At 44.5% G+C, this 26,959-nt stretch overlaps 1 protein-coding gene across 1 annotated transcript in view; it reads right to left on the bottom strand.

Annotated features, from left to right (window-relative positions):
• Positions 1-4,123: 4,123 nt before the first annotated feature.
• LOC143785905 (transmembrane protein 180-like) overlaps positions 4,124-26,959 on the bottom strand; it is a 30,215-nt gene continuing 7,379 nt past the window's right edge. Inside the window, exons 3-7 of the mRNA XM_077275044.1 lie at positions 25,228-25,956; positions 22,111-22,265; positions 17,294-17,377; positions 7,746-7,889; positions 4,124-7,145 (exon numbers count right to left, since the gene is read on the bottom strand). Coding sequence (XP_077131159.1) covers positions 7,016-7,145; positions 7,746-7,889; positions 17,294-17,377; positions 22,111-22,265; positions 25,228-25,956 — 1,242 coding nt within the window. The 3' untranslated portion in view covers positions 4,124-7,015. The remainder of the gene's footprint in view (positions 7,146-7,745; positions 7,890-17,293; positions 17,378-22,110; positions 22,266-25,227; positions 25,957-26,959) is intronic.

Raw genomic sequence — 26,959 nt, forward strand, 5'->3', positions numbered from 1 at the left:
GGCTTAATTGTCTCCTTTCTAAATCGCACCTCACCACCTGTGCGCTCAACCCCATCCCACCTCCTCCCCACCACTCTTATCCCATCCCTAACCCATCTCTTCAACCTATCACTAACTTCTGGCACCTTCCCTTCTGCTTTCAAACATGCCACAATCACGCCTATCCTTAAAAAGCCAACCCTCGATCCAACTGCTATGTCCAGCTATCGCCCAATATCGCTGCTCCCATTCGCTTCCAAACTCCAGGAGCAGCACGTCCACGCTGAACTTTCCTCCCACCTCTCATCTAACTTGCTCTTTGACAATCTACAATCTGGTTTCTGCCCCCATCATTCAACTGAGACAGCCCTGACCAAAATCACTAACGACCTACTTACCGCCAAAGCTAACGGACAATACCCTGTAGTCCTCCTTCTAGACCTGTCCTCTGCTTTCGACACAGTTGACCACTGCCTCCTACTACAGATCCTCTCCTCCTTTGGCATCAAAGACCTCTCCCTATCCTGGATCTCGTCGTACCTTTCCAACCACACATTCAGCGTCTCCCACTCCCACACTGCCTCCTCATCCCACCATCTCTCTGTTGGAGTCCCCCAAGGCTCTGTTCTAGGACCCCTACTCTTCTTAATCTATACACTTGGCCTGGGACAACTCATAAAGTCCCATGGATTCCAGTACCACCTCTATGCTGATGACACTCAGATCTACCTCTCTGGCCCAGACGTCACCGCTCTGCTGTCCAGAATCCCAGAGTGTCTATCAGCCATATCCTCCTTCTTCTCCTCTCGCTTCCTCAAACTCAATGTGGACAAATCTGAACTCATAATTTTTCCTCCATCTTATAGATCTTCCTTACTTGATCTATCTATCGCAATCAACGACATCATGCTTTCCCCCGTACCAGAAGTCCGCTGCCTTGGAGTAACCTTTGACTCTGCCCTTTCCTTCAAACCGCACATCCAAGCTCTGTCCACCTCCTGTCGCCTCCAGCTCAAAAATATCTCCAGAATCCGGCCTTTCCTCAACCGTCAATCTACTAAAATGCTCGTGCATGCCTTCATCATCTCCCGCCTTGTCTACTGCAACATCCTTTCCTGCGGCCTCCCTGCTAACACCCTTGCACCTCTCCAGTCCATTCTTAGCTCTGCTGCCCGACTAACTCATCTCTCTCCTCGCTACTCCTCCACTTCCCCCCTCTGCAAATCTCTTCACTGGCTCCCATTCCATTAGCGTATCCAGTTCAAATGACTAATACTGACCTACAAAGCCATCCATAACCTGTCTCCTCCATATATCTCTGAACTAATCTCCCGATATCTTCCCTCACGTAATCTCTGGTCCTCCCAAGACCTCCTTCTCTCCTCCACACTTATCCGCTCCTCATCCAACCGCCTCCAAGACTTCTCCCGAATATCCCCCATCCTCTGGAATTCTCTGCCCCAACACATCTATCAACCACATTCGGATCCTTCAGACGGAACCTGAAAACCCATCTCTTCAGGAAAGCCTACAGCCTGCACTGACCCCGCTGCCTCCTCATCACTACTGGAGATACTGCCTCACCAACACTGGAGCTCCTGCAACCCTCAACCTACTGTATCCATCCCCACCATCCTGCAGAATGTAAGCCCACAAGGGCAGGGTCCTCGCCCCTCTGTATCAGTGTGTAATTGTTAGTTTGTTTGCTGTAAGTGATATCTGTAAAAAAGAGTTTTCTTTATTCACAAACTTTAAGCATAGAGGATACAGACTTCAGCACGAGCCATATGGGTAAGAATCTCAACGCGTTTCTGGAGACTAAGCTCCCTTAATCATGAACTTTTTTACGGATTCGGTGAAGCTGGACATTCTCTTCTTTTTTGGATTCTATACGCCTGGACACAGGGGGTCCGTGCTCCCGAAGATTGGTTTATGCATCACGGGTGAGCTGGTTTATATTCCTTCTTTCTAAGTGATATCTGTAACTTGTATGTAACCCCTTCTCATGTACAGCACCATGGAATCAATGGTGCTATATAAATAATAATTTCAGCGCAGTATTGGTGTCACTAATCCATGTTCCCTGCCCCTAATAATATACATATCAGCCACTGTCTACAGCTGTTCCTTGCATCACTTCGGTCCCGACCCGCCACCTTGTGAACACAACTTCTGACCCACCAAAAGGCAGAGATAGCAGTCGCAAGCTCTCAATGTAAGTCTACGATTGGATCTTTCTGGCACTCAGAGTTACATTCAGTATTGACTTCTAGATCGCCTAGAAAACACTGGACTGATGGGGCATATCACAACGTGCAGAAGATAACCGTATCAGTGTCGGGAAGAAGATGGCGGCTTATTTTTACATATTACTGGTTACCGTTAGTTAATAAAATTGCATTTTTTGCAGTTTCAGTTTGCAGTCTACATCTCTTCATTTAATTTCTGGACCTCCTGACGTGTAGTTTGCAGAATCATTCAGATTTTTCACTTGTGGGAGTAATGTAGGCAATTCAAGCTGGATATAAGGTCTGTAGGTATCCGTGGTGCCACAGTCTTCCTTAGCTCATGAATCAGCATAGTTTCTTACCTGTATTCATTTCCTCTTCATGTACTTTCCTCCTTTTCTAAAAGACTGATTTCTCTGCACTCCCCGAGACTGTAGATACTTTCTCCCTATCTATACTGTGAATATCTGTGTATAGCTCTTCCATGCTGTGAATTTCTCTTCTCCACTTCTATCTCTGACATTTAGAGAAGGGAGAGCAGAGAGTTATCAAAGCCAGGAGCAGCAGCTTTTCTTGAAAAAAGATGATAATCTGCAGCAGGAAAACTTGTGCAAAATTTTTAATGCAGACTAGTTAGGAGAAACAACAATGAACATTTTTTTTTGTAAAGAATGTACACACCCTTTAAAATTTAGGTACTAAAATGCTCATCTTAATATTAGGATTATATCAAATTGTAATATAAAACAGTATTATAAAACCCATTCTGACATGTATTTTGGAAGCCAGTACACCAGCCTCATCAGTTATAATCTATAGTGTGCGTGTATTTAATAATTTATGCAGTTTGTAATGTGAATCCTGGTGAAAACATTTTCATTAACCCCTTCCCACCATGGCCAATTTTCATTTTTGCACAATTACGGTACGTGTTTTCCTCCCCTTCTTCCATGATAGAGCCATAACTTTTTTCCCCCCCCTTCAACATGGCCATTAGATAGTAGTTTTTTTTCTTTTTTCAGGACAAGTGTTTTTGGACAGCACCATTTAGTCTACCATAGAGCTTACCGAAAAAATAGGGGACATTGTGAAAGAAAAAAAAAAAAATACAGCAATTCATGCATTTTTTTTGTTTTTGTTTTTTTTAAAGTGCATATTGTGTGGTAAAAAAAAAATTACCTGCACGTACATGATTTTCCGGGTTAATATGATTAAGGTAATAACATCGTAATTGTATTGATGATTACAATCATATTGTGAGGTCATTTTTTACCATAAAGTGTACACCGTAAAAACTATTCCCAAAAAACAATGTCAGAACTGTGTATATGTGGTACTTTTCCCTGGCATGAATCCAGTCTGATCTGGATGTATAATTTTGAGAACGACTCCATTAAGTCTAGTGGCTAGGATTTTTGTGAATATCTTGTAATCTACATTTACTAACGAGATTGGACGGTATGATCCACATTCTAATGGGTCTTTTCCCTTCTTTTTTAAGAACTATAAAAGGAGTTTGGTAAGTGTTCCCCTTGTTTGGTCTGCTAGAAGACATCCGATAAAAGGGGGGCTAGAGTATCTTGGTATTTGCTGTATAACTCAATGGGAAAACCATCTGGGCCTGCTGCCTTTCCTTTAGCCGTTTCTTTAATAGCAGTAATTATCTCATCCAATGCAAAATCTGCCTCCAGGAAGGATTGCTGAGAATGGGTCACTTCTGGGAATCACAAGTCTGACAGGTATGAGAGGCAGTGTGCGGTGTTATAGTCGCTTTTGGATTGATATAGTGATTTATAGTAATCATGAAATGGACTATGTCTTCAGTGGAGGTGGCTATAGTGCCGTCTGGCCTCCTAATTTGAAGTCTGGTGTTAGATGCATTATGTTGATGGGCCAAAAACAAACGATGCACAAAGTTTGATTTAGAACAATGTTTTAATTTAAAAACCAGTGAAAACGAACTTATCAACTTTTACTGGTAGACAGAACAATACAAATTATTTGACGTTTCCATACATAAAACATAAAAATACATAGTCGCCCATCACAAAAAAAACTAAACAAAAGCTAACAAAAAATTCATTTAAAAGGATTGGTCCCCACTACTAGACTAGTGGCCCCAGGATGTTGAAATAAAGCCTCAATACATCCCTCCTGAAACAGCCATGTTCTGAGCCGTGTGTCCCCCGCTGGTTTCATGATAAAGCGGTGTCATACGACCGACGTACACAGTAGGTGGCTACTGATTGCCTGCAGCGCTCACAGCTTTGTCTGAGCAGAACTGACTTATTTTCTACTAGGACAAAAATATGACTGCTGCAGCCGATCAGCTCCCCCCTATTGACTTCAGCCGCCATGTGACATCACTTAGGTGATGAGACCGGCGGGGGACACAGGGCTAAGAACAGATCTGGTCCAGGAGGTCAGTATAAAGACACCATAGGGCCACTGATAATACAACCACTTAATTTAGTAAGTAATATGGTTACAACCCCATCTCCAGCAGAGGTGATAGTTTATAGGTGGGACACGTCCTTTACACCTCGACATTTGGATATCGTGATACGTGTCACTGAGGACACAGACTTACTACTACTGTCACAATAAGGTCTCTAAATCTTCCCTCCCGACACTATAATTATACACTTACCAGAAAATGTTTACATTATTGTGTGCAAATATGATTAAATAATATATAGTAGGTGTCGTATCTGTTACTGCAAATTTGTAATGTTTCCGCCTTCGGAAGGTTACTGTAAAGGGCTCACAGTGAAAATGGCAAGTACCGGTAATTAAAATACTCGCTTGATATGGATTCAGCCTGATCCCCATAGGATAAGATTATATATATTTTTTCCATTTTAAAGGCAGGTGGCCTACACCATATGGTGTTTGTGCACTTCGTGTCAGGGCTAGGACTTGCTAAACCTTGTCATCGCCTCTATTTTTGAGTATATTTACTTAGGGCTCTGAATCCACTTTTGTTCTTATAAATTTAATGGAGTTTCCCCTTTCAGAAACGTTTTTTTTCCTATCCGCTTCATTAGCAGAAAAAAACAAACAAACAAATTTTGCTTTAGTCACCCTCCCCAGGTTCAGCGCTGGATCTTCGTAGCTGGCAGACATATGGTTTCCGTAATGTAGGCTATATTTCCCGTGAGGTCACGTGCTTTGCAGAGGGGCAGGGTCTCACACCATTCTTGCTTCTAGGATATTGTAATCCTGGTGGGTGTGGACCCACGGGCCGGGCTTACTCTGGAGGGGCAGAACTAAGTATCTTCCGGCTATTCACGAGAGCCTCTGGTGGTGAAGATAGGCTTTGCCACCGGTAGTCACCAGGTACCACTCCAGAACAGTCCCCGGTTCTGCAGCAGCTGACTGGAGGGTCAGAGGCACGGGTACAAGGGGCAAAACAGAGGTATAGTCAAAAGGTCGGGGAAGGCAGCACAGGATCAGTATACGTAGCCGACGGCAGGATCGGAGAGGATAGAAAGGACAGGTAAACAAGCCGGGTCGTTAACGGAAAACGGAATATGGACAAATGCATAAATGGGTGCTATCAGGATAGGAACTAACGTTTGAGCAAGAAGTGGTAAGAGGAGCTGTCTAAAAAAGGCCCTGCTAGCAAGGGATTGGCCGAGGAAGCTAATCTCTACAGGACCCAGCAGGGCTAAGTTCCTGCAGGGACCGGCCATGCCCCTTAAGGTTATATGAATGCATATGTAGATGCTGCAGAAGCAGACTCAGCGGGACGACCTGAACGCGGGCAGAAACCAAACAGTGAGTAGAGGCGTGCTGAGGAGGGATGCAGGTTACCGCCGTGACAGATATCACTAGCTGTGTGGGCCGACATACAGAGGCACAGGGAGAGTGGCGCTAGGTCAGGAGAGGTGGGCGAGAGCTGCCAGGAAGGATTTGATTGGTGGTGATGTCATCCTGTAGTTCACAGGAAGTCAGAGACTGACATCCTGTCTCCACACGAGTGCATGTAGTGGGCTGGTAGTCACAGTACTAAGCGCTTCACATTTATTACAGGACATCCATGTATGACTAAGGCAGTAACCATTTATATTACTCATTATGTACAATACGAAGAAATGCCAAGACTCCACAGAGAACCATATTATACATACATACATATATAAAAAGATTATATTTCTCTTTCCTCGGTCGTCTGTTAGTTACTCACAGGATAGAAGTCGGGTATTATCTAGCCTGATACACCCAGTAATGCAGATTTATACTGGGCGTACTATGACTATTGCCTATAGTGCTTCTAATTTCAACTTGGAGCCATACCAGAAAAAGCTGCCTGTGAACATTAGCAGATGGATCGATCATTTACAGTATATGCCAGTCGTCCATTCATGGCGGAGAATGCTACAGTAAGTGAGCCGTCTCTTCATGGACAAGCCCTTGAATGGGAGCGCTGTCATTGAGATCACCGAGGGTCTGGCACATGGATGGCCCCCGCCAGACTGATAGGGGTTCCCCAATGATGTCCATATGCCCTAATAGCGCCTAAAGATAAAGACTGGCCTGATAGGGAAACCCCTTCAATGTCTAAGCTTCCTATTAGAACTAAACAAAAGAGGCAAAAATTCTAGATCTGATCTATGTACACAAGGAGCGACGTCATCAGCAGCTAAAGAGACTCAACTTGTACCAAATTCACCATAAAACAGAATGAAAAGTTCTCCCAAGTCGGTAGAAAATGTCCATTCTGGGATTTTTCTTACCGTACAGATATTAAAACAAAATGTAAGGCACCGGTGAGATAATCAGAAAGTTATTGTATATTTAGCGGCTCAATGTGTATTGGTCACATGACTGCTCCGAATGGAGTATGGCGTCCAGATGATGATCTGTATGGCGGCTATACCGAGAGGAATGATGCACGTCAGGTAGAACATGGCGTCATGGAGGCCTAGAAATAAACTGAATTATAAAGTTAATTTTATTAATGGTCTGCAGAATAAATGATCCAAAATCATTTCACAACAGCAGCAATTTGTATATATATATATATATATATATATATATATATATATATATATATATATATATATATATATATATATATACATATACATACACAAATTTTTGCTGGTGTGAAATATATATACACACATTCATACATATACACACATATAAAGTTATTTGCTGCTATGGAAAAAGCTAGGCCTTATACCATCTCACCAGTGGATGGCGCCAAATGGCCTTTTTAGTGATGGCTCTTCACAGCAATCATAAAGCAATTATTACATATGCCCCAATGAAGCGTATGATCAGGGTATATATATTATATATCATATTTTTTTTTATTGGAGTATTGGAGATGACCAGAATTAATTAATATGAATTAAATAAGGGAGCTATGACCGCAAGACAAGAAAACCCCCAATGTATTCTTCATTTCAGCATGCTGTTACTATGCGATCTAATAACTTCCGTGAGAATGCATGTGTATAGGAGGGGCGTTATAATTGTTAGCCAATATAGGGCGGCATAGAGACATATCAGCGGGGTGCGACTCACCTGGGATCTGGCTGATCCACTTTGTTGGTTAGGTTTTCATATCCATACTGATTAAGAATAGTAACGACCAACATAGGTGCCAGGGACTGGGCAGGCTTTGTGAAGAGGGCATTTGTCCCAAAAACCATGGATGACAGTGGGGACCTAACGAAAAAAGAATATTCATTTATCTTGATGCAAGAACATTTTGTAAAAGCTAGTGGCAGATGTTGCTTTTCAAGGTTTAAATGAAATTATAGGAGCTGTGCAGGGTGAGAAAAACATGAGTGCTTCCTTTCAGAAACAGCGCCACCCCTGACCATGGGTTGTGTGTGGTATTGCAACTCCGCTCTATAGAAGTGAATGGAGCCACGATTAACCCATGACCACCGGCACAGTTTCTATAAGAAGGCAGCCATATTTATTCTAATCCTTGAAGTGCCTGGAACAAAACCAATAAAACATGAGCAGAACATACGTAAAAGGGCTTGGCTTAGGAAGATCACCAGCAATACACAGGATAGGTAATAAATGTACGATCGCTGGGGGTCTTACTCACACCTACTGATCCCCCCCCATCCTGGCCCCATGCTGGTATATAAATATATGTCCTAAATCCTGAGATAGATATATAGATATATATACACATACACACACACACACACACACACACACTGTATATACAGTGTACTCCCCATCCTGGTATACATATCCCTTACCCTTGGCCCCATCCTGGTATACAAGATCCTGGTGTGTGTATATATATATATATCTCGAGGGCTGCAAACAGGTCATGTTTTCAGGATTTCCTTGTATTGCACAGGTGATAATTTAATCACCTGCAGAGAATGATTCCAGCATCTTGTGCAATGCTAAGGAAATCTTGAAAACACACATGGTTTGAGGCCCTCGAGGAATGCAGTTTGAGACCCCTGTACTAGATGGTGGCCCGATTCTAACGCATCAGGTATTCTAGAATGCACAGCCCACATAGTATATAACACAGCCCACACAGTATATAACACAGGCCACGTAAAATATAACACAGCCCACGCAGTATATAGCATAGTCCACGTAGTATATAGCATAGCCACGCAGTATATAACACAGCCCACGTAGTATGCAGCACAGCCCACGTAGTATATAGCATAGCCACGTAGTATATAGCATACTCGTAGCTACGTAGTATATAGCATAGCCACGCAGTATATAACACAGCCCACGTAGTATGCAGCACAGCCCACGTAGTATATAGCATAGCCACGTAGTATATAGCATACTCGTAGCTACGTAGTATATAGCATAGCCACGCAGTATATAACACAGCCCACGTAGTATATAGCATAGACATAGTATATAACACAGGCCACGCAGTATATAACACAGCCCACGCAGTATATAACACAGCCCACGCAGTATATAACACAGCCCACGCAGTATATAACACAGCCCACGCAGTATATAGCACAGCCCACGCAGTATATAGCACAGCCCACGTAGTATATAGCATAGCCATAGTATATAACACAGGCCACGCAGTATATAACACAGCCCACGTAGTATATAGCACAGCCCACGTAGTATATAACACAGGCCATGTAGTATATAACACAGCCCACGCAGTATATAACACAGGCCACGTAGTATATAACACAGGTCATGCAGTATATAACACAGCCACGTAGTATATAACACAGCACACGCAGTATATAACACAGCACACGCAGTATATAACACAGCACACGCAGTATATAACACAGCACACGCAGTATATAACACAGCCCACGTAGTATATAGCAATGTGGGCATCATATCCCTGTTAAAAAAACAATTAAAATAAAAAATAGTTATATACTCACCTTCCGTCGGCCCCCGGATCCAGCCGAGGCCTTTAGCGATGCTCCTCGCGACGCTCTGTTTCCAGTAATGCTTAGCGGCAATAACCCGTGATCATGTAGCGGTTTCACGAGACAGCCACGAGATCTCGGGGCATTCTTGGGACCGGAGCGTGAAGAGCGGGAAAGGCTGCGGCGGACTTCGGAAGGTGAGAATATAATGTTTTGTTTTTTTTAATTATTTTTAACATTATATCTTTTTACTATTGATGCTGCATAGGCAGAATTAATATTAAAAAGTTGGTTCGGGATGGTCGCTGATTGGTCGCGCCCAGCGATGCGTGATTTAAATCCCGCGCCAATGTCGCTGATTGGTCGTGGCCGGCCTGCCACGACCAATCAGTGAAACGGTGGAACCGGAGCATCGCAAGGCGCAGGAAAAGCTGCCGCAGACGCCGGAAGGTGAGAATATCACAATTATTTTTATTTTTTATTATTTTTAACATTATATCCTTTTACTATTGATGCTGCATAGGCATCAGACGGAAGTACCCCTTAGACGATTATAGAGATATGGTATGTGACCCTTATCCTGGCAATATGTTCCTTATCCTTGGCCCCATCCTGGTATATAACGACCCCATTCTGCCGCTGTTTAATGCATAGAGAAAAAAATTGTAGTTACTTACCGATAACGGTATTTCTCTGATCCCATGATGGCACCATGGAGAGAGGGGTCCGCCCCCAGGGACAGGAAACCTACAGGTGAAAAAGGGCGTACCTCTCTCCCACATCAGTTGGTTTACAGAGCCTTATACAGAACTTCAGCTGCAACTTAATATTTACACAAATTAAGCTTAACAATTTTAACTTAACAGAGGCACCGTGACTAAACTAATTATCAATATTAATATCATGTGCACACCTGTGTGTGAAAAGGGAGGGAATATACGGGTGCCATCATGGGATCAGAGAAATACCGTTATCGGTAAGTAACTACAATTTTCTCCATCCCCATGATGGCACCACGGAGAGATTTACATAGATTGTAACTTTTTAGGGAGGGACCACTGCCTCTAGAACCCTTCGACCAAAGGTGAGATCAGAGGAGGTCAAGTCTAAGCGGTAGTGTTTGAAAAATGTAGACTGGGAAGACCAAGTGGCCGCTCTACATATCTGTTGAATTGAAGCGCCAGCTCTTTCCGCCCAGGATGATGCTACTGCTCTGGTCGAGTGCGCTTTTATATTCTCCGGGATGGCCGCCCCGCTGGATGAGTAGGACAAGGCGATGGCATCTCTTATCCACCTCGCTAGCGTAGCTTTTGACGCTTTCTGTCCTTTCCGTGGACCCTGGAAGCAGACAAACAAAGCCCTATCCTTCCTGCACTCCCTAGTGGCTGACAAGTATTGGAGTAGGCACCTTCTAACATCAAGGGTATGTAGTGTTTTTTCTCCCTCATTCTTGGGGTTGGGACAGAATGAGGGCAGGGAGATCTCTTGTGTCCTGTGAAATTGTGACGCGATTTTTGGGAGGTAAGCCGGGTCTGTTTTTAGAATGACTCTGTCCTCGAGAATTTGAGTGAAGGGAGGACACGCGGACAATGCTTGTATGTCACTAACGCGACGGGCTGAGGTTAGGGCCACTAAGAGTGTTGTTTTTAAAGATAGAATCTTTAGGGGTGCGTCTGCCAGGGGTTCAAAGGGAGATTTGGTTAGCGCGTTTAGAACAAGGTTTAGATCCCATGGAGGGGCATTATGCAAAGGAACAGGTCTTGACCTACCCGAGGCCTTGATGAATCTCACGATCCATCGGTTTCTGGCTAAATCATAATTATACAGCGCCCCCAAGGCTGCTACCTTAACCTTTAGTGTACTTGTAGCTAGACCTTTTTCCAAACCCTTTTGCAGGAACTCGAGAATTTTTTCTATTGGGATTTCCCCCCCTGGGTCAGCCCCCGATACAGACATGAATTTTTTCCACACTTTGCCATATATTTTGGTGGTTACGAGTTTCCTACTCTGTAGTAATGTGGACACCAGGTTGGATGAAAACCCTTTGTTGCTTAATAGCTTCCTTTCAAAAGCCAAGCTGTCATATGTAGGCTTTTTACACTGGGGTGACACACCGGGCCCTGGGATAACAGATTTTTCGTGTCTGGTAGCACCCATGGGCTGTCTATGGACATCTTTCTCAACCAAGAAAACCATATCCTGCGAGGCCAGAATGGAGCTATTATTATCACTGTTGCCCTCTCCTCCCGAATTTTCCTCAAGACTAGGGGAATGAGGGATATTGGAGGGAACGCGTAGGCGAGACGATAGTTCCAGGGGACTGTAAGAGCATCCAGAGCTACTGGGCCTCCCCGGGGATCGATTGAGCAGAACTTTCTCACTTTTCGGTTTTGATAGTCCGCGAATAGGTCTATTTCTGGCTCTCCCCAACGCCTCACTATTTGGTTGAACACCGACTGTTTCAGCTCCCACTCCCCCTGTTTCAAGCGTGTTCTGCTGAGGAAGTCTGCCGTCTGGTTTTCTGAACCCTTTATGTAAAGGGCTGTTAGGGACTTCAGATTGTGTTCTGCGATATGAAAGATGGATCGGGTTTCTTCCATCAGTGTTTGCGACCTGGTACCCCCTTGGTGGTTTAGGTATGCCACCACTACCTGATTGTCTGAAAAGACTTTTACGTGGTGGGAGCGGAGGATTTGTAGGAAGTGTGTTAGGGCGAGTTTTACCGCTAGCAGTTCTTTCATGTTCGATGAGGTTAGCTCTTGATTTTTGCTCCAGTTTCCTTGTGCCACCTGACCGTCTACATGAGCACCCCACCCCCAGGGGCTTGCATCCGTCGTTAGGATTTTTTCTATCGGCAGTGCCCAAGGAACCCCCTTGGTAAAATTTATCGGGTCCGCCCACCACTGTAGGGAGTATATCGTAGTTGGTGATATATTTAACTGCCCGTCTAAATTTCCTCCCAGACACAGGTTTGAACTTAAAGTCTCCCATTGTAAGTCCCGGGAATGGCACTGCGCCCACTGTACGGCCGGGATACAGGCTGTCATGGAGCCCAGCAGGGACATGGCTTTCCTGAGCGTGGTGACTGGAGATGCTGACAAGTGCACCGCAGCCTGTGTCATTTTTTGAATCTTCCCCTGAGGAAGATAGCACACTTGTGTGGTTGAGTCGAGGACTATCCCTAAGTACTCCTGTACCTGTGATGGGACCACTTTTGATTTGGTAAGGTTCAACAGCCAACCTAGGCTTGACAGAGAAGTCATAACCAAATCCAACTGTTGTTTGCAGTGATGGAATGATGTCCCTGCTACAAGGAGGTCGTCTAGGTAGGGAACTATCAGGATATTCTGTTCCCGTATATGAGCCATCACTTCCGACATTATTTTCGTGAATACCCGGGGTGCAATAGCTAACCCAAATGGGAGGGCCCGAAACTGATAATGTTTCACCTCCCCCTGGATATTCACTGCTAGCCGGAGGTACTTTTGATGATCCTTGTGGATCGGTACATGATAATATGCATCTCGTAGATCTAGAACAGTCATGAAACACCTGGGAAAGAGTATTTTTACGCAAGATTTTATTGTCTCCATTTTGAAGTGTGGGATCTCGAGAAAACTGTTTAATTTTTTGAGATTTATTATCGTCCTGTATGATCCGTCTGGCTTTTTTCGGAGGAAGAGGGGAGAGTAGAAGCCCATGCCTCTTTCCTGGTATGGGACTTCCTGTAAGACTCCCTTCTGGACTAGGCCTAGAATCTCTTCCTGGAGAGCCGACTGTTCTTGAGACTGTCTCTGCGGTGTCACCATGAAGAGGTTGATGGGGGGAATACGGAACTTTAGCTTGAGTCCTTCTCGTACTATGCCTAGTATCCAGGGACTGCTTGAAATTTTTTCCCAGGCTGGAAGAAACCCGGTTAGTCTCCCGCCAACCTGGGGGACACCTTCATTGAGTTTTTTTATTATCGGGAGTGGGTTTGTTGAATAGGAAACCTCTGGTTTTGTTTCTTTTGTCCTCCCATGTTTCTTTGTTCCCTTTCGGAGGTTTTCTCCGCATAAATTTTTTATTCCGAAAGGAACGTTTGTAAGACTGGTTGGGGAAACCAGGGAAAGATTTTTTCTTGTCCTCGGCTTTCTCGAGGATATCATCTAGCGTTGCGCCGAACAAGAACTCACCCTCACAGGGTATTGAACACAGTCTTGTTTTTGTCTGAAGGTCCCCTGGCCAACATTTTAGCCACAGAGCACGTCTTGCGACGTTTGAGAAGGCGGCAGCCCTGGCTGCTAGTCTGGCCGAATCTACAGATGCATCCGCCAAAAAAGCTGCTGCACCTTTCATTACGGACACTGATTTTTGAATTGTGTCTCTTGAGACTCTCCTTTAATTGGGAATCCAAGTGCTCGAGCCACACCATTAGTGCGCGGGCCGTGCAGGTGGCTGCTACAGCTGGTGTAAGCCCGCCTCCTGCTGCTTCCCAGGAGTTTTTTAAGAAAATCTCGGCTTTTTTGTCCATCGGGTCTTTTAGGGTACCCATGTCCTCAAAAGGCAGGGCAAACTTTTTTGAGGCTTTTGCTATGGCCACATCTAATTTTGGTGCCTTACTCCAGGACGAGCAGGCTGGGTCATCAAACGGGTACTTCCTTTTGGAGGTCAGGAGAGCTTTTTTGTCTGGCTTTTTCCATTCTCTCTTAATTAGAGAGTGAATTTTTTCATTTACTGGAAATGCTCTTTTCCTTTTTTGTTCCAGACCGCTGAACATTATGTCCTGCGCTGTTCTTTTAGGTCGCTCATCTACTAGCCCCATTGTTGCTCTGACCGCTTTCACCAAAGCGTCTGTTTCCTCTATAGGAAAGCAACTGCGCCCCCCCTCTGAGGATACTGAAGAGGTGTCAGAGGCTGATGAATTATTTGAGTCTGATAACTCGCTTTTTGACTCGTCCGCACTGGACTCAGGGAACTCAGGACTTTTTATATGTTTTCTCTTTGCGGTTTTAATGCCTTTTATGGCACTTTCTACCTGGCTTTTTATCAATGACTTTAATTCTGAGGTAAATGATGGGGTTTCCTCCTGAATCGTCTTTTTTATACAGTCGCTGCATAGTCTCTTCTCCTAGGAGGAAGGCAGCTCGTCTGAACATATGGCACATTCCTTGTGCTTAGTTTTGCCTGTACTTTTTCTCCCCTAGGAAAAAAGAGTAACCCGGTATTAAACTCAGCACTTTCACGTAAATCACTCACCCCCTGTGGATCAGAGATACCGTCTCAGGCCTGGGGACTGTATCCGCTGGAATCGTCGCCGGCCGTGTGGTTTTTGAGGACCCCCGACTGCGTTGAGACTCTGATCGTCCGCTGCTACTGCGCTGTACAGAGGAAGCGTTTCCTTTTCGCTGGTGCTGTGAGTGCGGACGCCGCTGCACTTGTGTCTGCTCAGGTAATCGCTGGACAGCTTCCTGCATAACCTGCTCCTCGTTTTCGCTCATAGTGGCCTCCGCACTGTGTGGTGCACTGGAGTTTTAATTTGCCACGCTTTCCGTTTGCTGGCCACTTCTTTTATTGTATTGTGCCGGCGACACCGGAAGTGACGGTCCGCGCATGCGCCCGCCCAACTTCCGGTTCCAGCCTCACATGAGGGAATGTAAACGCTGGGGCACCGGCGCGCGCACACTAGCGTTCCGTTGCGCACTAGCGTTCAGTTGTCGCCGGTAATGGCGTCGGCGAGCGCGCACTAGCGTTTAGTTGTCGGCGCTTTTGTGGCAATGGCGCCTGCGGGCGTATGCCAGCGCTTGCTGTCGGCGCCTGCAACTGTCTCGGTGATGGCGCCGGCGTCTCTGCCCACGGGTGCTCCCCGAACTCAGCTGGGCTTTATGGAAGATAGCCGCCGCTACCTCCATGTTATTTGTAGAGCCCTACGGTGACCGCCGTCACCCGCTCCTTCATCCCTTTTTTTTTTTTTTCTCTGAGGAAGGCAGACTTAATCCTTTCACTGCCTTCCCTCCACTCACCCATGAGGCCCGCCGACCTCTGTGGTGGTGCTTCAGGCAAGGGAGAAAAAGAGGGGAAAAAACCGCTTGATCCAGCCGTAACAGGGCGCCCCCTGTCATGAAGTCGACTGTACCAGCCCCTGGAATCCCACGAAGATCCTTCAGGTACGTGCTGTAGGTTCCCCGTCAGGGACAGGAAACCAACTGATGTGGGAGAGAGGTACGCCCTTTTTCACCTGTAGGTTTCCTGTCCCTGGGGGCGGACCCCTCTCTCCGTGGTGCCATCATGGGGATAGAGAAAAAAGCGATTATACTCACCTTCCCTCCACTGTCCTCTTCTGAAGCCGGCAGCTGACTTCAGCGTGCAAAGACAGGAGCGCATGATGTCACTGCCACGCATCCCCAGTCTCGTGCACGCCGACGTCAGCTACTGGCCTCTGATTGGCCAACAGTGTGTATTGCAGCGCATGGACCAGGCAAGTCTCAGCAGCGCAATACACTTCAGCAGAATATGTGTCCAAAACCGCACATCCAGTGGAAGTTTGTGCTAGTGTCAGCAGGCCCCTCACCCACTCGGGCCTGGTCACAACCGCGGTCGTTACTTCCTTGTCTGTAACGCTTATCTCTCTTCTTCTGAGCCAGGTCAATTTGTGACCAAATCAAAGTTAAACTCTGATGCATTACAGTCACAGGTAAGCAACAAGGCTCAGTTTTTTATTCACCTTATAAACTGAAAATTTGTAAAGAGGTAACACAAGGAGGGAGGCTCTCAGCTGTGCACTGTTAGCCACTCCCATTTCCTATATACTCTGGGCCCTGGCTAGCACTCATTGTCAGAGTTAGCTTTTGCTGCATGGATGTTGTTAGTGGTTATTATTGGAGAAGGCTTTGGTGGATTTATCTGTGACTGTTGCAAGGTTTTGAGCGTGTGACAATTCCCTTTCTTCTCCTACTTTGGTTTAACCCCATCCCTCCACTTCCCAGTGCATTCCTCTGTTGTCTCTGTGAGTATATTTGTATGTTTGGTATTTTTTGTAACCCCTGTTTGTATTACCTTGATCGGCAGGTTTGTGTACTACAGTACACTACTACTACTCCCCACTTCCCTGGGTGGGGGAAGGGTACAGACGGAGAGCGGATTCAGGAGCTAAGGCATGTGGCACCGGCATCTTCACCATCAGAAGTAATCTGGGGAACAGGCCGAGCTAGGGTGCTCCTAGCGTTAAGGACAGGGAAGGAGCACCTGGTCCCAGGACACCCAACAACAAAGTTGTGGACACCAATGCTGCAGATCTGTCCATTGTCTATTTCCATCATAGAATGTTAGATTTGGAAGAGATCAAGGTGTCCACCCCACCGCTCAATGCAGCACCATCAGCTATGAGCACGTTTGAAAAAAAGTCATAAAAGGTTGCCAACTCAATGTGTTGTAGAACGACGTCCCTGTGACATCTCCTCTCCACTGATAATAATCGGACTTATGGTCTATTATTGTAAACCAGGTTGGCATGAATTTGTATAACCAGCCTCCCAGCAGACGGAAATAATGGATCCCATTCATAGTGAGGAAAGGAATAATAGGTCAGATATTACGAGTAAGGTGTAGACAGGTTTTACAAGAAGTGCAAAGCATCAGCAGCAAATCAGGTCAGGCATCATAAAACATGGTAAATGATTGGATAGATTTCCTCTGTTCTTAAAGGGATTGCACATAACACTTGAAGCCATGTGTGTTACTTACTTGCGTTTGTAGTTGGCAAAATCTGCATCTACAATATCGGCCAGAGGCAGATTAAATACGCTGAATGAGGCATGTACCAATACCCTGGAGAGAAAACATAACACAAGTTACAAATAAAAATAAACCTCTAGTTTGTCAGTAATTATAGAGTAATCTCCAATGCAATGTGAATCGGAATAAAATGGCTATGACACAAACTACAGGTCATGTGTCTATTAGGATAGGCAGAAGTGAATAGAACATGTGTCACTATGGTAACAGACTACAATCCAACCCTGTGTAGTCAGATCCTGCAGTCATAGCCTATGCCTCCTGCACACTGATGTTAAAGACCAGCTGTCAGATTCATTTTACAGTGTTATCCAGAGGTAGAGCTCTGTATATCAGGGGGCCACAATTCCAATGATGCCTCTTTAGTCTGGATCTGTTGTGCTATTGTTGAGAAATCCTGTTTTTATTTAGCTTTATGCAAATTAGACTGCAATTGCACTATGGACGTATTGGGGCACTTGCAGTCCATGCCTAGTCTTCCTTTTTCCCCACCATCAGGTGCTTGATTGACAGTGGAGACAGACGCACCGGTGTGAGGTCATCTGTGTGCCATGCTAAAAACGTCACACATACGCCGCCCTTCTTTTGGCTGGAGGAGTGCATGAAGAGCGTCACACGTCTCAGATTTGGGATGGGGCAGGCACGACCTCAGAACAGCAAATCGACAGCAAAAATAGTAATTGCACCCAGTGCCAGAGGCAGCAAAACAACCAGAAAACATCTCTGAACCTCCACCATATTTGACGGTAGGGTTTTTGTTTGAAATTATTTCCAATTTTCTTTTTTTTTACAGGTTTTTTTTTTTGTGTTGTTCCAATACACACAGAGGAAATAAAAATGTGTATAACAAAACATCTGTAATTGCGATAATTAATTTTCTGGGAGAAATACTTCATTTTCTGGAACAAGCTCAAGGGTGCCAACGCTTTGGCTAAGACTGTAAAACATACTAATAAAGGGAATCTTTCAGCAGGTTTCTGCTACTCCATCTGAGAGCAGCATGATGCTGGGGCAGAGACCCCGATTCCAGTGATGTATCACTTACTGGGATGATTATCAAAACTGAAACAAAGTCCCTGTTTTATCTGCTGCATATTTATCAGTTCTCTGAATGCGGAGCTCTGTATAACTCCAGCCACACCACTGATTTACAGCTTTCTGTGTACACTATGCATAGGCAGAAAGCTGTCAATCGGTGGTGGCGGGGTAATATAGCTTAGGTCTATTTAATGCTGATCTATCACCATATTCATCAATACAATCTGCATTCTGTAATAAGCAGATCTGTCTCACCTGATGAGGGGGTGTACTTACTTTGAAACTCCCTGTCAGAATGGTTTTGTAATCCGCTTTGAAAATATCCCTACCGAATATTATAATGCTCTTTCAAGTGCGGATTATACAAGCTTTCTGATGTGCCAATACCAGCCTTATCAGCTCGAAGAGATCCATTTATTAATACTTTCTACAAACTGTATTGTAAAATCTAATGACCGATCCGCTTTATGGATCCGTGACGGAAAGTATGAACAGCAACACAGATTTCCATTGAAAAACAATAAGAGGCAGTGTTTGGGCAGAAGGTTTTGGAACGGAATATGTGCCAAAATTCACATGGAATGCGGAAGACTAGTCACAGAGGTATGTCCGCTCCGGCATCTCCCCCAACCAGCTCCGCATGATTGACAGGTTTTTTTTCTACCTGTTTGTACACAGGGATGTTTCACGTAAAACCTATGTCTGCAATAACATATCCAGTCTCAGATTCATCCCGTCCATGCTTTGGGCAGCATGAATCATTTCCCAGGTTCCCACAAATGCTGGAATATCAGATTTTCTAGACCATCAGATGAACGACTCTCCCACTAAAGATATTTTACTGTCAAGGTTCCCTTGCTGTAATTTATCAGGAGGTCGAGCCGAAAATTACATAATATTCGGTAGAGCAAGAAAAGCAAGTAAGAGAAAATGACAGGGCGGATACATGACACAAGCTAATAAGAGCAACATGCCTTCTCTAAAACAGTCTAAGTACTGTACATATGTTTAAAGATGACCTTTCACCAAATTTTTCATTTTGACCTAATTTTTCCTCTCTGTTGCGGAGATATTAGCAACCAAAGTATATGACACCTAACAAGTTTATTTTTGTTAAGTCCAAGTAGACAATATCAGAGAGTTTTCACTGTGGGCGTGTACTTCTTCCCCCTATATGATGTTGCCCAATCATGAGCAGGAATCAACACAAAGGAGAAAAAGAACACGCCCCCAAAATAGCTTACAGCAGGTTTCTCAGTGTGTGAGGCGTAATGACAGATGGCCTTAATCACCTACTCTCCTGGTCTAACCTCCTGCATGATTAGAAAGTGCTGGGAGTAAAGAACAGATCACTCACACCTTTCAGGTGAGGTACCCATGCAGGGGGAGGACATCACAGTCAACTTTAGCTGTGTCATATTACAAACCCTTCCATCAGCTATCCTCCTCTCATAACACTGTCACCTCTGCTGTTCTGCCCCCACCACCCAATTTGCCTGTCCGGAGGAGAGTCACACAACATGTAATGGATCTGCAGTAAGATCAGATCACATTACATCTCACACAGGAGAAGACTGTTCTGAGCTATAGAGGGACACGCACTTTTTCTCGTCTGTGTTGCTACCTGCTTATGATTGGGCAGTGTCATACAGTGAGAAGAAGTACACGCCCCCAGTGAAAACTCTCCGATAAAGTCAACTTGGACTTAACGAAAATTAACTCATTAGGAGTGGAATACTTTGATTGCCAATTTCTCTACAACAGAGAGGAGACACAAAAACCCCAAGCATTGTATTCCACTCTGCAGCCACTATTACATCATGTGTCCAGTGCAACGTGAAAAGTCCTCTTTAACACTTCACATGTTCAGTCAGCAATACCAGAAATGCCTATATTCCCCATGCTTTAACCCCTTTCTGACCTCGGATGGGATAGTACGTCCGAGGTCAAACGCAGACAGCGGCATTTAACCGGCGCTTCCGGCCGGAAATGAGCGCATCGCCAACCCCCGTCACATGATCGGGGGTCAGCGATGCTTCTGCAGTGTAACCATAGAGGTCCTTGAGACCTCTATGGTTACTGATCGCCGGTAGCTGTGAGCGCAACCCTGTGGTCGGCGCTCACAGCACACCTGCATATCTGCTGCCCAGCAGCGATCTGATGATCGCTGCTATGTAGCAGAGCCGATTGCGTTGTGCCAGCTTCTAGCCTCCCATGCATGGCAAAAGTAAAAAAAAAAAAAAAGTAAAAAAAAAAAAAAAAGTGAAAAAAAAAAAAAAAAAAAATATATAAAAGTTTAAATCACCCCCCTTTCGCCCCATTCAAAATAAATCAATAAAAAAAAAAAAAATCAAATCTACACATATTTGGTATCGCCGCGTTCAGAATCGCCCGATCTATCAATAAAAAAAAAAGGATTAACCTGATCGCTAAACAGGCGTAGCAAGAAAGAAATTAGAAAAGCCAGAATTACGTTTTTTTTGGTCGCCGCGACATTGCATTAAACTGCAATAACGGGCGATCAAAAGAACATATCTGCACCGAAATGGTATCATTAAAAACGCCAGCTCAGCACGCAAAAAATAAGCCCTCACCTGACCCCAGATCATGAAAAATGGAGACGCTACGAGTATCGGAAAATGGCGCAATTTATTTAATTTTTTTTAGCAAAGTTTGGAATTTTTTTTCACCACTTAGATAAAAAATAACCTAGTCATGTTAGGTGTCTATGAACTCGTACTGACCTGGAGAATCATAATGGCAGGTCAGTTTTAGCATTTAGTGAACCTAGCAAAAAAGCCAAGCAAAAAACAAGTGTGGGATTGCACTTTTTTTGCAATTTCACCGCACTTGGAATTTTTTTCCCGATTTCTAGTACACGACATGGTAAAACCAATGACGTCGTTCAAAAGTACAACTCGTCCCGCAAAAAATAAGCCCTCACATAGCCATATTAAAGGAAAAATAAAAAAGCTATGGCTTTGGGAAGGAGAGGAGCGAAAAACGAACACGGAAAAATGGAAAATCCCAAGGTCATGAAGGTGTTAAAGACTATGAACACCTTTAACATGGAAAAAGTTATTTTTCCATGTTAGGGATTACCTTTAGTTAATAAAATGGCATTCTTCATTACTTCATTAATTGTCAGACTCTCGATGTGCAGTTTGCAGACTAAGCTAAGTGTCAGATTTTTTTTCTGTCATGGGAGTGTCTCTCTCAGTAATATAGGTTGGATGTAATCTGTGTCCAGGGTGCTGCTTTCTCCATTAGCTCATTTTTCTGTACAGCTTCTATCCTGCACTAACTTCCTCTTCATGAGCTTTCCTCTTTATGTTAGGCCAGGGTTCTACAAAGTTTCAGAACGATATCCCTGACACTTTTAGCCACAAAATGTCTGACATTTGGGCCTGGAGTCATTGAGATTGGCGTTTTGCATGACAGTCTTATAAACAGTGTACTGGCGCACGATAAGACAAATTCAAGTGAAGTTGCTGTACACCACCACCAAATATGTTCAATCAGCCCCTTGTCAAAAAATTTGCAGAACTGGTCGCTGCTGGTGTAAAAACACCAAAAGTCGCTGAATTTTTGTGCAAGGCTGATTGTATATGTAAAGATTGGCGCCATATAGAAGCCTGCCAGACAAAATACAATTGAGGAAAAACAGAAGGAAATAAAAGACCGTGGTATACCGGACATTGACAGAAAGCAGGAGATGTTTTACTTACATGTTGGTGACGAGGAATGTCGCAAGGATATAGTAATGCTGCGGTCCTATGAACACCATCAACACCGCTGAAATGGCTTCTACATAGAATCCATACAAGATGACCTTATAATACCCGATACGTGATAATAACGAGTGACTGATCAGAACGAGAAACTGAAAATATAAATGAAAAGTGTTCAACCGTGACAAATTCAGAATATGTGACTATAATAATTACATGTTAAGCCAGGCTACGATAAAAAGGATTAAGTATCACATAATATAACTGTGGGACTGTCTCTCACCATTGATATGGAAAAAAATTGTATGTTAGTAGTTACATTTTGTTAATAAAATTGCAATAAGTATCAGTCTACAATCTTCATTCCTTCGTATCATTTTCAGACTGACCCAAGTTTGAAATTTTTCTCTTTTGTGAGTTTCTCTTCCAGTAATACATGCTGGATTTGAAGTCTGAAATTATCCAATCTTTATTAGCTGATATAACAGCACAGCTTCTATGCTGTACTTCATTCATTTTCATCTACTTTCCTCCTTATCTGTAGTCTGTTTTCTTTCCCGACCCTGAGACTGTATATACTTTCTCACCTCTACACATTATGGAGTTCTGTGTACAACTACCTCTCTACTACTGTCTCTAACACCAAAATAAAGGAGTGGGAGATACTGGGTCTAAGTGGTTCAGTTCCTACATGACTGCATGGGAATGCCCATCACAAATGACTCCAAGACGTCTACTATTGGATGACCCTGAACAATACCAACTGACTGTAAAAAATAGATTATTATTAGTGTACAAACTATGCCATTCGTTCCTGGTAATGATTTATTGGACATCAAAACTTTTGTACCCAGGTTGTTTCAGAAAAAAATATGATTTAAAGATCCGGTTGGGGACCATAGCTGAAATTAGTCCTGCTCCGCTCTTAAGTGCCTCTGACAGGTCTCTCGCTATGGAAGAGACCTGTCAATCATCTGTAGCAGTCCTGGGAAAAAAACGGACTTGCCTCGCATCTGGGAATGGTCCCCTGCCAGAACTTAAAGTAGAGCATCTCTGAAACGCCAGAACATACCCGGCTGTAATCGTGCGACCAGGCTGCGATTCATGCTGCTCATGGTTCGGGCAGCACACATTAAGTGACAGGTTCACACTGGAAAAAAAAAAAAATCTGACGCTGTTGGTACCAATAAGACAAGTCCCTTTCAAAAGAGTGGTGCCATTTGTCAATTTTTCCAGAAAAAGATAACAGAGGAAATGGTACAATATTATTTTTTGGGTTAAAAACAGAAATCTACCGGGTCTTTATTTCACTCAAACTCCAAACATTTTCTTTCTCAGAATGGGTGGGCGATTTGACGAAAATGGGACCAGATTCCAGGTGCATGACGTTCCATAATGTTGTCATCGGACGCGTATACAATGGGAGGGACTCGTGCCAACAGCAAGTATTACTGTACTTTGTCAGAAGATTTTTTAGCGATTTTGCACATAAACAGTTAAAAGATAACATTGATAAAACCCCCTTCACACCCCAGTTCACCAGCACCTCCTGTCATCACAAAATCGCTTCTGGGTATCAGAGTTAATACACCAAAGAAAGTAGGAGAGGGAGAGAGACAATTGTCAGATCCCAACATGACCACGACTCCGATGCCTCAATTTCCATGACACCGACTCAGACTCCACCAAAATGGGCTCCGACTCCACAGCCCTGAAAGTGCTATGGAGTCGGTAAGCCAAACCTCCGACTCCTCAATTTCCATGACACCGACTCCACCAAAATGGGCTCCGACTACGACTCCACAGCCCTGACACAAGCTGGCCATACACAATAGACTTATGTTGGCCGAACCCGCCGATATCGAAGGGTTTGACCAATGGTCTAATGTGTATGAGGGCGCCGGCCGATTGATGGTCTGGAGAGGTGTTGATCACATTGTTCTCGCCGAGCTAACCAGTCAGACGATGTGTCAGTCGGCGGCATTCTTATAGAAAGCACAGGATCGTTGGGGCTGAATGAGCGTTCCTGTTTACGGGAGAGTCGGCCGAGAGCCATCTAATGTGTACGGCCAGCTTTACGACCCCTAAATATTGTTATGTCCAAGACAAAATCCAGCACCTCCTTCCAATACCCGTAATGACGTTGTGAGCATCCACAAAGCATGTGAATTAGGTACTGGTTCTGTAGAGCACCAAGGACATTTGGCATCTGACCATCAGCCTAATTTTCTGAAAAATTCTGATGTCCTACAGCCAATCTATCAGGCTTTGTTCACACATCAGTATGTTTGATCAGTATTTGTATGGCCAAATCAGGAGTGTCTCCAAAAACAGAACAAGTGTGAATCTTTAAATTATAGTTTTTCTCTGTTATGCTACGTTCACATTAGCGTTGTGCAGCGCAGCGTCGGGCGCAGCTGCGGCGACGCATGCGTCATGCGCCCCCTATATTTAACATGGGGGCGCATGGACATGCGTTGTCTTGCGTTTTTTGACGCTTGCGTCTTTTTTGACGCAAGCGTCAGGGCGCAGAGGACGCAGCAAGTTGCATTTTTTTTGCGTCCAAATACACAACGCATGCGTCGCAAAACGCAGCGTTATGCATGCGTTGTGCCGCTGCGCTGCACAACGCAAATGTGAACGTACCTTAAGTGCCACTCCTGGTTTTGGCATGCAAAAGACTGAACCAAACTACTGATGTGTGAATGAGACCTAAATTCTAGAGTTGTGTATATGACCTGAGGAAGAAGACTGTACGGTTTCGAAACGCGTCGGTGGTTTTTATAATAAATATTCTAATACCTTGTTACACACTAGCGATGCATCTTTTCATGTGCTTGGAATCTGTAGTTTGGATTGATTTTATTTTTTATTGCCGGACAGATAGGGGAGAAGCAGCCTTGTACTTGGAGCTATCCCATATTATATAACTTCCAAGGGAGCAATTTTACACTCTTCTTCCAATCTACCTTACAGGAGAGCCGCTATTCATATTTCCCTTTATAGCAAAACCCATTTTCGACAAAAGATTTTCAGGTGAGTATTTTTTATTTTTTTAATTCTATGATGGATATTAAACCATATTACAGAAATGTAGCAGGTTTTACTACTTACTGGAGGAAAAATGAAGCCAGCTCCATACATGAGACTTCTGATGGCAGAGGGGAGGGCATCTTTAGGAATGAGGTTATCAGCAAATATTATCATGAAGTTGCTGCAAAAAGTGCCGTGAAAAACTTGGAAAAAGTTCATAGACACAAACAACAGAAAATTCTTTTGGCTAAGGATCTGTTTGGTGAGAGTCAGCACAGCGGCCCAGGATAGAGAGGTGTCTGACTTGGCGCCGCTCTCCACCGATTTTTCCCGCTGTTCGTACTGGCTTATGCCAAACACCCCAGTGTAACACATGCATGCCGCGGCCAGGACGGCCACAAAGACTGTAAATGTCTGAAAGCGGGGGATGTTCTCCATGTTATCAGATGCAAGTCCGCAGAAGAGAATGCTCGATGATGCCAGAAGTGAAGCTACTTGGTTGTACTTAATGAGCTGAAGACGATTTTCGTGCTTGGATGAAATCTCGGCAAAGAGGGCGCATTGGGCAAGCAAGACAAAGGTAAGCATGCCATCAAAAATGCAGAGGGCTACCATGAGATGGACACCACTGAGCCATTCACCTTCTGCGTAATCCTTCCAAGGAAACCAAGGAACCAGAAAAGCGAGGGCATAAAATGGAGCACCGTATAATATGGAGCGGCGTCGTATAGAGCAGAAGCCAGTTTTGGAATTATCTTGGATATAACCAAATAGCGGGTCGTTTATGGCATTCCAGACCATAAAAATTACCTGTAAAGATCAAAATAGCATGTGAAAGAATATAAAGAACAACTACACCCCCGTGTACTAGCAGCTTAGTAGTATCAATAGTCCAAATGCCCTTCCCCCATAACCTCCCTCTCCAACATCACTGACGGGGAGCTTAATTGTCTCCTCTCCAAATCATACCTCACCACTTGTGCACTAGACCCCATCCCATCCCACCTCCTCCCCAACACACTTATCCCATCCCTAACCCACCTCTTCAACCTATCACTAACTTCTGGCACCTTCCCGTCTGCTTTCAAACATGCCACAATCACGCCTATCCTTACAAAGCCAACCCTCGATCCAACAGCTATGTCCAGCTATGGCCCTATATCGCTGCTCCCATTCGCTTCCAAACTCCTGGAGCAGCACGTCCACTCTGAACTTTCCTCCCACCTCTCATCTAACTTTCTCTTTGACAATCTACAATCTGTTTCCATCCCCATCACTCCACTGAAACTGCCCTGACCAAAATCACTAACGACCTACTTACCGCCAAAGCTAACGGACAATACTCTGTACTCCTCCTCTTAGACCTGTCCTCTGCTTTTGAAACAGTTGACCACTGCCTCCTACTACAGATCCTCTCCTCCTTTGGCATCAAAGACCTCGCCCTATCCTTGATCTCCTCGTACCTTTCCAACCGCACAGTCAGCTTCTCCCACTCCCACACTGCCTCCTCATCCCACCCTCTCTGTTGGAGTCCCCCAAGGCTCTGTTCTATGTTCTAGGACCCCTACTCTTCTCAATATATACACATGGCCTGGGACAACTCAAAATCCCATGGATTCCAGTACCACCTTTATGCTGATGACAGTCACATCTAACTCCCTGGCCCAGACGTCACCTCTCTACTGTCCAGAATCCCGGAGTGTCTATCAGCCATATCCTCCTTCTTCACCTCTCGCTACCTCAAACTCAATGTGGACAAATCCGAACTCATCATCTTTCCTACATCCCACAGATCTTCCTTACCTGACCTATC

This window comes from Ranitomeya variabilis, chromosome 7 (genome assembly GCF_051348905.1).
Source record: "Ranitomeya variabilis isolate aRanVar5 chromosome 7, aRanVar5.hap1, whole genome shotgun sequence".
NCBI classification, from domain to species: Eukaryota; Metazoa; Chordata; class Amphibia; order Anura; family Dendrobatidae; genus Ranitomeya; species Ranitomeya variabilis.